Genomic DNA, 12,122 nt, shown 5'->3' on the forward strand with positions numbered 1-12,122 from the left:
TCTGCTTCAAAAGTCATGGATTCATTGTTAAAACCAAATCAAATATTTTAAAACTGAAAGAATTTTAAATTGACACAAGTAAATTAAATGTCTTCATAAATGTAAACAAATGTATTACAGAACCAACTGTTAGAGAAAGCCTTATTTACAATATCAATGAAGAAATTGACATACGATTAAGTGTAACAAATGTGCAAAGTCTACATGTAGAAAACTTTAAAAGCACCCTAAAAAATATAAATTAGGCTTAACAAATAGAAAGACTTGGGATAGAATCACTTCCTATTATTAAGACATCAGTTTTTCCTATTTTATTTTAAAATTTTAATGTGATCCCAACAAAAATGCCAACAAACTTTTATGTACTTAGACAAGTTAATATTAAAGTTCTTATTTTTAAAAAATACCAAGGGAAACACAAAAAAGACAAACCACTAGATAGATCTTGATCTACTAGAGATTTTTTAAAAAGCACATCATAAAACCTTTAAAACTTATGTCTCATTTGTCATTTTATTCACCATGTGACTACTAGATTAATACCTGCTTCCTCATAGAGCTGTAATGTTCATTAAGGCAGGCACGTGACGACCATCATAATGTCTCCAAGCCATACCACAGTGTCTGATAATGGTTGTCACATATTAGGTAGGGAATATATTTATGCCACTTGCTCTCTTGGAAGTTTGAGAGCATTGGGAAAGGAATGCTATGAATAAGAAACAAACTCAAATATGCGCAAGCTGGGTGCTGGTGGCTCATGCCTATAATCCTAACTACTCAGGAGGCTGAGATCTGAGGATCACAGTTCACAGCCAGCCTGGGCAGGAAAGTCCAGGAGACTCTTATCTCCAATTAACCACTCAGAAAACCGGAAGTGGTGCTGTGGCTTAAGTGATAGAGCACTAGCGTTGAGCTGAAGAGATGAGGGAAAGCGCCCAGGCCCAGAGTTCAAGTCCCACAACTGACAAAAAAAAAAAACCAAAGTGTATGATAATGGTAAATTTTAGAAGAGAAAATAATATCTGAACAAAGAAACCTGCACTGGGAAGGTTATATTTGAGTTAAAACCCGAATGGCTATTTGATGATGTGAGGTGACAAGAACTCCAAGGAAAGAAACTATACATGTTAAAAGTGGAGATAAGTTTGAGAGGTTCAAGTAGCATCCAGTGTAGCTACACTGTGCAGTAAGTGTGGTGGAAGAGCAAGTAAGTTACTTAGGACCTTAGTAGACCATTCAATTGGTCTTCATTTTAATTGCGAAAGAAGTTACTGTAGAATATTAGAGTATGTGCTAGGCAGAAAGGCCTCCTACCGATATCTATATATTTATCTCTATGAATATATTAAAATGATATTGCAAAGAAAAGTTAAGGTAGCAGATAGAATTAAGGATGCTAATCATACGACTCTGAAACAGGGATATCAACTTGATTATCTAGATATGAGTAATGTAATCCTTAAATGTGGAAGAAAGGAGTCAGTGTCTACAATGAGTCAATGTGAGAAGAACTCAACTCATGGTTGTTGGTTTTAAAAATGGAGGAAACATGAACCAAAGAATTCAAGTTTTGTCTAAAAGATTGAAAATAGTTAAAGTATTAGATGTACAAAAGAATGGCATCTCCCAAATTAAAGCACTTGTTTGCAGTACAGAACAGTTTTTTTAGTTGCCATTATGTAAATTGACAAGGTTATATATATTCATAGGAAAATTTTGTATTTTTGTCAGTAGTACTATTATTTAAATTGTTTTCATTCTTTGGATCTGGCTGCCTGAGATGCTATTCTTTATATGACATTATCAGTATTTAAATGGTCCTTCATATTTTTGATGTAACAACTAAAAAGTGGTACACAACTCAAGCGTAGTTTAGAAGAAAAATTCACACAGAGTGAGAAGTGCAGTATATAAGTAAAATAATTATACCAAATCTGAAGTAATATTAACTACCATTAGAAATGGTCCTGTCCTATACTAGTTATATTTCAAATAATGCAATTCTGTAGTTGTCTCAACTTTCTCATTTGTGTTAGATTATCTGTCAAAGTCTAAAGTTCCTTGCTGTGTACTATATTTTCAGCAAACTTATCTACCGTGATATTTACTGTCCTAAATTCACTACAGTACTGATTAGTTTTTTGTTGTTGGTTTTTTTGTTTGTTTGTTGTTGTTGTTTGGTCGTGGGGCTTGAACTTGGGGCCCTGGGTACTGTCCCCTCAGCTCTTCAGCTCAAGGCAAGCACTCTACCACTTGAGCCACAACACCACTTCTGGTTTTCTGGTGGTTTATTAGAGATAAGAGTTTCACGGACTTTCCTGCCCAGTCTGGCTTTGAACGGCAATCCTCAGAGCTCAGCCTCCTGAGTAGCTAGGAATACAGGTGTGAGCCACCAGTGCCCAGCCTGATTAGTTTCTTGCTATTTATTATAAATCTGAATTTATACCTAACAGACTCCAAATTAAATACTATTCTGTAACAAGTTGTTAAATTTTGAGTTGATTCTACGGATTCGTGTCTTAGCAATTTTTCTTTAAGTTGGGACACGCAAAAGATACTCATTAATTCAGAATTTAATATAGCTGATGAAAAATTTCAGTGTTTACAAAACAAAGAAATTGTCAACAGAATGCCTGGCAATAGACTAACCAGAAAAAAAATTACAGCCTATAATTCATGAAGATTGGCTGAAAACAAACTGGTCCTGCCAACAGAAAATCTGACAATTACTCTGTTGTCTAATTTGGCTCAGCCTAAGTTGACCTTGTTTATTCATCTCAGTCTTTTAATTCTTGTTAACTTGGCATGAAATGAGAACATATGGCATATGTGTACGAAGTCCATTTCTGCATCTTAAACCAAAATAAGTGTAACATACTGGGCATTTCCAGTGTATTGAGCTCTTGTAGTAGCTTAGACATACCTGGTTGCATTCATCTTAAGCACATAGGTTTGCATATAAAAAGGGGAAACTCCCTAGAGACATATATTTTCCAAAGCTTGGTATATGACTAAATCTGGCCAATTTTAAGCATGTTTCCAAAGAAGCTAGACAATGTAAAGCTCTTTTCAAATATAAAAATAAAAGTCTGTATTGGAAATTTATCAACCAAAAGATATAGGCTTTCATCACACCTGAGGCGGTTTAAGAATGCTAATCGAGAAAATGTTAGAAATTGGAAATGAAGAGCAAAAAAGATTATTTCCACTTTCTTTCCAGCCTCATTTAGTCTATTTCTTAATTTCTAATCCACTGGAGTTTACTGAAGGGAAGATACTTCATCGTTTTAATATGACAAGGAGCACTGTAAGGAAATGAGTTTCTTCACAGATCCCCAGCTCTTTCATGGAACTGCAGTTGTATTGGTACTAAAACTAGACAAACAAGAATGTAGAAAGTCAGAGCCCAAAGTTTATTCATTTTTAAAGAATAGTGTTTTGAATTAGATTGCATCATCTTCTATTTTTAATTTAAATGAAAAACAAGGAAATGTAATTGCATATGTAAAGCTTTATTTATATACTTTAAAACACTTAAACCTTTATCAGTGAACTCTATATGACATGTCCTCCACAAGGCTCAGAGCATTCTGTCATCTCTGCCAAATGAAGAGCTAGTTCATCATTAATACACATATAGTCAGTTATTTAAATACCCAACATACCAATACAAATATTTGGAAACAAATGAAAATTTCATTGGTCAAATAAGGAAATCTGCTGTTTCAAAAATAAAATATATTTTCCATTGTAGATGAGATAAAAATACCTATTTGCCTCTTCTGTTCATCACTGTTTTCTTCTCTCTGCAATATTCTTTGAATCTAGGTTCTCATAATTTTCTGCATTAAGAGTAAAGAAAGCCGGGCACTGGTGGCTCACACCTGTAATCCTAGCTACTCAGGAGGCTGAGATCTTGAAGATTGCAGTTTGTGGCCTAGACTCCATTTCCAAATAACCAGCAAAAAGCAGAGCTAGAAGTGTGGCAGTGGGTCCAGGAAGTGTGTCCTACAGGTGTGACGCCCTAAGTTCAAACCCAGTACTGGGAGGACAAGGAGAAAAAGATTAAGAAACTAAGGCTTCAGGGAGGGAATGGTGAAAAGCAGAACACAAACTAAAAAACAGTGTCAGTAATATACATACACAAAAATTGTAACTGTATAAGAAACAGGTAGTTTGGGCTTTGCTATTTCATGCACAACTAAAAATAGAACTGGAAAACAGACTGAAATATCTTCTATATATACTTCAGGTCCCCAGAAAAATCTCCTCACTAGGCTAAAAACATGCTGTAAGCATCATATAATAGTTTTTCCTTTTACAGACATTACCCATTTACTATGGTTCAAGGTAGACCAAGTTTTTTTTATTCTTCTTACTAGAGGTAAATTGCATATCTGGAACATAGTATGCACACTTCCCCTACTTATGAATTGTTTTTCTTTTGCTATATATGTTTCTATAAACTAATACGGGGAACTTGTTGCTCTGTGTCAAACAATACCGACGAGATGTGCTGTGGGTTTCCTATTACATAACAATATTAAGTGCATATGTTTTAGTGAGGCTAAAGATGATCACTATGAAGTTTCCCATCATCCTTTTTGAAGCCTCCTGTTTTGGACTTTGATGGATTTTACCTAAATTATTAATAGCATTGTAAAATAGCAATTTTCTAATTCCATCATTCCTTTCATATTTATGAGCTAGAATTATTGCATCTGTAAGGCTTGCTGAGCGTAAACTGCCACGTGATTCAGGCAGAAAGGAAAACAATCTGCAGGCCCGCCCTCAGGGAGCAGCCCTGGCTGGGTGGGTGTTAAGCAGGGCAGGAGGAGGTGTGACAGGGGCGCCCCGGGATAGCCTCAGAGAAAGGGGCGGTGACTGCCTCCAGGTGTGCCCATCACTTGGGTAACGCAGGTGCTGCGTGTAGACTTCCTGCGTGGAAAACAAAATGGGGACGGAGGGCTAGTGTACACTGGCATGGAGACAAGCTGAGCTCTTTGCAGGCAGACATAACGTCCCCTTCTTTTGATAACTATAGAGGGAAGTTGATTCTCTCTGGCTACTTCCTACTGACAAGGGGCGTAGACATTAGGGGTAAAAGGTGGAGATGTATTGCTGCTTGTGCCTTCTCCGGGACTGGACAACAACCCTGCCACTACCCCTAATGCCCGTGCCCCTTGCCAGCAGCAAGTAGCCAAAGAGAATCCTGGCCCGTTTATAACTGCCAAAAGCCTGGAGTGTCACAAAGCCCCTCCCCCTTGCTCTTCACCTGCCTGCAATCACGTGACTGTGAGTCAGCGAAGGACCCCAGGTTCTGAGGTCACTTCCTCGTCTGCTGAGGAATAGCACTGGTCACGTCTCCCTTGAACGGTGAGGGGTTCCCCAGGCTCCGAGATTACTTCCGTATCTGCTGGGCCCCGCCTCCCGTCTTTCCCGATATAGTCGGGCTCACGTCCCCTCCTCTTTTTCAGTGGCCTCCAACTCCTCTGGTCTGAAGTTTACCCTCCCCATAATAAACTCTCTTCCGCCTGAACCATGCGGCGGTTTCCTTTCCAGCAAACCTTACAGTATATAGAAAAAAAAAATGCTTATTGACTATCAAATTAGGCTAGAAGGTAAATGCTTGCTAATTTCCCTAGATTTATCAGTTCTCAGAGTAATAACCTGTCAGCTCTTCATTGACACTATTATTCAAGGGAATAGGTGGCGAGAAGGACACTATGGATTTCTAAAGCATATTTGAAGTGCTTCAATCCATTGTGGTCAAATTTTTCTAGTGGTCAAATTTTGTAATTCAATATAAACTTTTTAAAAATAATCTTTCAAGTCATTTTAACAGCATTTATCAAACGTGGAAAAAGGTGATTCACACTCATAATCCTAGCTACTCCAGAGGCAGCCCAGGTAGGAAAATCTGTGTCTTTCTCCAATCAATGCCAGCAGTGGAGCTCTGGCTCAAGTTGTAGAGTGCTAGCCTTGAGCAAAAAAAGGTCAGGGACTGTGTCAGGTCCTGAATTCAGGGCCCAGGACTGGGAAAAAAGCTAGGGGAGTGGGGGCAGGTGGGGTGCGGGGTGAGAACATGGTAACTCTAAGCTTGATTTTTGTAATATATGTAGAAATGTCATAAAAATGAACACCCTGCCAGGCTCACAAGTGTAATTGTAGGTCCTCAGGTGGTCTTGTAGGTCCTCAGGAGGTCGTCTGAGCAAGCCACTAGCATCTAGCTGCACATTGTTTTGAAGTATACATGGACATACCCAGTAAGTTCTCTGATCATAACAGGGTTAAAGTAGGAATAACAAAAATGGGGAAAATATCTCCAAACATTTGTAAATTTAAAGACACACATTCATCCGAGTGCTGTGGTTTAAGCCTGTAATCCTAACTACTCAGGAAACTGAAATCTTAGTATCAGGGTTCAAAGCAGCCCAAGCAGAAAAGTCCCCATAAGACTCTTATCTCCAATTAACCACTCCAAAACTAGAAGTAGCACAACTGTGGCTCAAGTGGTAGAGCACTTGCCTTGAGCACAAAGAAGCTCAGGGACAAAGCCCAGGCCATGAGTTCAAGTCCTACAACCAACAACAACAACAAAAAGATGATATTGATCTAGATGTATTGTTCTTATAAAATGATATGTTGAATGGTAACTTTTGTACAACTATTTAAATTTTTTTTTAAAAGTTTTGAAAAGGCTGTTTTAAAACAAAACCATGGTCTGGGAAGGTGGCTCAGTGGTAGAGTGCTTGCCTCACATGCATGAGGCCCTAGGTTCTATTCCTCAGCACCACATACACAGAAAAAGGCAGAAGTGGGCGCTATGGCTCAAGTGGTGGAACCCTAGCCTTGAGCTGAAGAGCTCCACAACCAGGGGGGGAAAAAAGGATGCAAGAAATTAAAGGCACTCCCCACAGCCTAATGTATGTCCTATATAGCTCTTCATGGTTTGTTAACCTGTGAAATAAATGATCTGTGAAGCACTAAATAATGTTAGTTTCTTGTTGATTTGTAATTTTTAGTGATCAGAATTTACTTCACCTACAGTTAAATTTTTTATATTTATGTTAAATATGTTTAATCTTTTAAATAACAGGGATAAAATTTAAAGGTCTTCTAGAAGTAAAAAAAAAAAAAAAACTCCTAGCTACTCAGGAAGCTGAGATTGGAGGATTGCACGCAGTTCAAAGTCAGCCCAGGCAGGAATGGGAACCTCCCTAAGACTCTTATCTCCAATTAAGGACCAGAAAAGCTGGAAGTAGAGCTGTGGCTCAGTGGTAGAGCATTTAACCTTGAGTAAAAAAGCTCCGGGACAGTACCAAGGCCCTGAGTTCAAACCTCAGGACCACCACAAAAAGAAAAAGAATAAACACACACACACACACACACACACACAGAATAACAAAAAATTTTAATATATGATTTAAAATTAAAAATAATAAACATTTAAGTTATAAACATTTAAAAACAAACATGATTATATAATAGATGAAATGTGAGGGGAAATAAAGTTTTATAATACGAAGTTTTTTCTGATTTTGCCCAGCTTTCCAATTTATTTTTAAAATCCATAGTAATAAGTATAGTAGCACTATGGGTGTTTAGATTTTATTGATATTCTTTTTCAAACTGGGTGCTGGTAGGTCATGCCTTAATCCTAGCTACTTGGGAAGTTGAGATCTGAGCATTACATTCAAAGCCAGCCCAGGCAGAAAAATCTATGAGATTCTTATCTCCAGTTAAACATAAAAAAAGCCAGAAGTAGAGCTGTGGCTCAAGTGGTAGAGCACAAGTCTGAGCAAAAAAGTTCAGGGGCAGCACTCAAGCCCTGCATTCAAGCCCTAGAACTAGCACAAAAAACTACAAAAAACTTATTTAATACAAAACATACAGCTCATTAATTTTATTTTTTTAATTTTTTGTTGTAAAGATACTATACAGAGGGTTACAGTTACATGAGCAAGGTAATGAGTACACTTCCTATTGAAGCTCATTAATTTTTAATACCCAGCTCAGAGAATCATTTTTCCATAATTATTTCTCTTAAAAACATATATAATTTGGAAGACGGTATCCATAAAAGAAACTTACTCATTACCTGACTTTTGAAATGTAATCCCTCTGTACAACACCTTAATAACAATAACAGTGTATTTTTAAAAACTGCATATATAAAATATTTGTATGCTAAAGTTGAATTTTAGTCCTCTTCAATACTATGAACAATTTACAGAGAAAATGAAGTTAGGAATAAAACCTTTGTCCCTCTAACTCTGAATGAGAAGAAGCAGGGTGACAACATGGAAACTATACTCTGAAGAAACAGAACATGGAGTATTAGAAAACATGACAGGAAAGCTAAACTGCACAGAGAAACAAAGATGGGAGAGGAAGGCAGAGAAAAGAGTCCATAGCTCTAATCCTGCCTCCCAAGAGCTGAGGGAGTTGAAGAAACAAAGCCCGCTAACCCTCAGCAAACTGGAAATTTTAGCTTTGGTATAAGCCCACACCTCCTGCAAGCCTAACCATAAAAGAAAATATAGGCCATTTGCCTTGATGCACATAGACGCAAAATTCTCGATAAAATTCTTGCAAACAAAATTCAACAGTACATTAGAGGATCAAACGGATATCAATCCAAGGATTCAAGAGTTACTCAGCATATGCAAATCAGTAAACATAATACAGAAAATAGAATGAAGGACAAGAGTCACATGATCATCTCAATATACACAGTAAAGCCTTTGACAACAAACATCTATCATGATAAAAGTTTTGAAGAAACTTAGTAATACAAGGAATATACCTCAATATAACAAAAGCTATTTGCAGCAAACCTATAGCTAATATCGTATTAAATAGGAGAAAACTAAAAGCATTTCCTTTAAAGATAGGAATGAATAGGAAAAAACTAAAAGCATTTCCTTTAAAGTTAGGAATAAGACATAAGTGTCTCTCTCCACTCTTATTCACTATACATAGTTTGAATTCTTAGCCAGAGCACTAACGCAAGAAAAATAGTCAAGCTTATCTATTTGTAGAAGATAGGATACTAACATACAGTTCTCAAGAAGTACAGCTAATAAATGCATCTTTAACCATAATGGAAACTCAAAGCAACATGGATGGAATTCCATCTCATCCTAGTCAGAATGGCTATTTTTGTTTTTAAATGCTGTTGAGGACACAGGGAAGGGAACTCTTACGCACTCTTGGAGGGAGTGTAATTTAGTATAGCTAATGTAAATCAGTATGGAGGTTCCTCTAAAACAAAAAATAGAATTATCATATGATTCCAGTCTGCCACCCTTGGGCATATACCTGAAGGATTACAAGTCAGCATATAGTAGAATATCTGTACACCTATGTTAATAACACCTCTAGTCTCAATAGTGTAACTATGGAATCAGCATAAGTGTCCAAGTGATAAATAAAGCATGAATGAATAAATGTATATACATAGATGATTCCACAGGAACACAAAAGAAGAGGTTGAATATGATCAAAATTTATTATATCTGTAAAAAAAAATCACTAGCAAAGGATGTAACTCAATGATATCCTGCTTGCCTAGCCTGCATATGCAATCTTAAGCACTGCAAAATTAATTTTATAAATTCAAATATAAGATAGTTGAAAATTTCAGGAGACATTTTAGATAGTTCTGTTAGAAAATTGGAAATTTAAAAATATTTAATACTTCGCTTATACATTTAATGTTACATCTATAACTTATATCTAACTTTAAACTTCTCTTAATCCTTTTTCATATTAAAATATTCCTACCCTACAGACAAGTAATTGACAGAAGAAATGAACAAGAAAAAGACATCTGTGCTGAATCTTTGAAGACCTGTAATACAGAAGGTAATGGAATTCAAGGTACCCAGAATATTCAAAGTATAACATTAAAAATTGTATAAGAACCGTTGGTAAATAAATAAAAATAAGAGCATTTCCAGTCAGTATAGGACTACTTTTGTTTGATGTAATATAAAATTCAAACTCATGATTATAAATGAGTCTAGATTTTAACTTTTTTTTTTTTTGGCCATGGGACTTGAACTGGGGGTCTGGGCACTGTCCCTCAGCTTGTCAGCTTAAGGCTAGTGCTCTACCACTTGAGCCATAGTGCCACTTCTGGCTTTTTCTGCATATGTGGTGCTGAGGATTTGAGCCCAAGGCCTCATGCATGCTAGGCAAGCACTCTACCACTGAGCCACCTTCCCAGCCCTGAGGCTAGATTTTAATGAGCATATAAAGGAATATGCATTTGGAGAGTTTGTTAACTTATTGATTCTGATTCAGTAGGAACAGAGTGGTACCTATGATTTTGTGTTTCTAAACAACTCTCAGCCTGTAAATAAATAGGCTTTGGGAATCACTGAGAAAAATGGCAATTTTTTGCCCAACTTAGCAGTAAAGAAAGTAATGTACATAGAAAATACTATAACAAGGAAACCATGTAATACACTCCTCAAAATTGGTACCAACAAAAAGAACAGCATGACAAGCTAATGATAATCACTTCAAGCCAAGATCTAGCTGGCCTAATAAAGATCAGTACATTCTCAACATTCAGAATAAAATAGAGGAGCACTTTAGGAGATAAAAAAGACAATTATGTTGATGACTGTCTGTGAAAGGAGAAAAGTATTTCGTGCTTTGGCATTTTCATTAAGTCTTCTCTCTTTCCCCTAAAGATGAGTCCAGCTTGATCTACTCATTCTCTCCCCTTTTCCTTTTCCTAAAGCCAACTCTTAGTCCATTTTTCTTTTGCATTAATAAAATGTGTAAAACTAGGTAACTTGTAAAGGAAAGAAGTTGATTTCTGGAAGATAGACGTCCCAAACCTGGCAGCTTCATCTGGGAAATGCCTCCTGCTCTAACAGCCTCATTCTGTAACAGCCTGCTCTCATAGGAACCATCCAGTCCCATGAAGATTGTATGAATCCTTGGCTTATATCCTACCACTTCTCAACACTGTTATGCGGGGAGCAGAATCTCAGTGTGAGTGTCAGAAGGTTCAGACCATAGCAACTGTTATAAAGACTGAAATTCAGAGTTTGGAAGAGAACAGAGTTGGGTATGATTATGCACACTTGGGACCTCAAAATTTAGGAATATTGTTGAGGTCCAGAGTAGGTTGGGCTCCCTAAAGAGACCTCTCCCAAAATACAAAACAAACAGAAAATGGGGAAAGGGAAGCTGGAATGAGTGGGAGAGAAGGATTAAGAAGGGGAAGGAGGTGAGATGAATTGGAATTGGAGCATATAATTAAGAAGGCTCGTAAATCTCAAGATCTGCATTTGGCAAGCTAGAAAGTCAGGAAAGCCAATTGTGTAGTTAGCTGATACTGTAGTGAAGGCCGGCCACCGTCTGTAGCTGCTGGAGGAGCAATCCTTCAGATGAAAATACAAAGCAAGAGCACCCAATATCCCAGCTTGAAGGAAGGAGGAGCTCCTCTTTCAGAGGAGGGTCAGCTGGACATGAATTCTGTCTACCAGACTAGAATCTGCTAACACCTTGTTTCTCCCTCTCACCTTCAAAACCTTCAAAGAATAATAATTGGTGTTTTACTTTATTCTTCCAGATAGTACACAGATTTCCCTTTGGCCATCTCTAACAGAAAAGGGTATTGTGGGAAACATGATTCTGGCTTAGCCAAATTTATTGGCAGAGTACAAAATCATCATAAAGGTGATACTTTCTAACACAAAATGAGAATAGGCAGGAAATACAGAAATAAGGCATAATGAGGAAGCTATACAAACTATGTTAATAGTGCATACAGAAAAGCGAAAAGAAACACGACCAAGTTGGTTATGCTAAGAATTACACTGCAGGGCTGGGAAGGTGGCTCAGTGGTAGAGCGCTTGCCTTGCATGCCTGAGGCCCTGGGTTCGATTCCTCAGCACCACATAAGCAAAAAAAGAAAAAAGCCGGAAGTGGCGCTGTGGCTCAAGTGGTAGAGTGCTAGCCTTGAGCTGAAGAGCTGAGGGACAGCGCCCAGGCCCAGAGTTCAGGCCCCATGACCGGACCCAAAAAAAAAAAAAAGAATTACACTGCAAATCAAAGAATGAAAGGATAGATAGCAAGTTAGCCCAAAAGAGAGG

At 37.5% G+C, this 12,122-nt stretch overlaps 1 protein-coding gene across 3 annotated transcripts in view; it reads left to right on the forward strand.

Annotated features, from left to right (window-relative positions):
- LOC122117516 (WD repeat containing planar cell polarity effector) overlaps positions 1–12,122 on the forward strand; it is a 254,959-nt gene that overhangs the window by 225,365 nt on the left and 17,472 nt on the right. For 2 of the 3 annotated variants that reach the window (XM_042691281.1, XM_042691283.1), the window contains one exon: positions 9,800–9,888. In XM_042691281.1, coding sequence (XP_042547215.1) covers positions 9,800–9,888 — 89 coding nt within the window. The remainder of the gene's footprint in view (positions 1–9,799; positions 9,889–12,122) is intronic. The other variant, XM_042691282.1, reaches the window with a different exon arrangement.

This window comes from Dipodomys spectabilis, unplaced genomic scaffold (genome assembly GCF_019054845.1).
Source record: "Dipodomys spectabilis isolate Male_0828 unplaced genomic scaffold, ASM1905484v1 ptg000141l, whole genome shotgun sequence".
NCBI lineage: Eukaryota > Metazoa > Chordata > Mammalia > Rodentia > Heteromyidae > Dipodomys > Dipodomys spectabilis.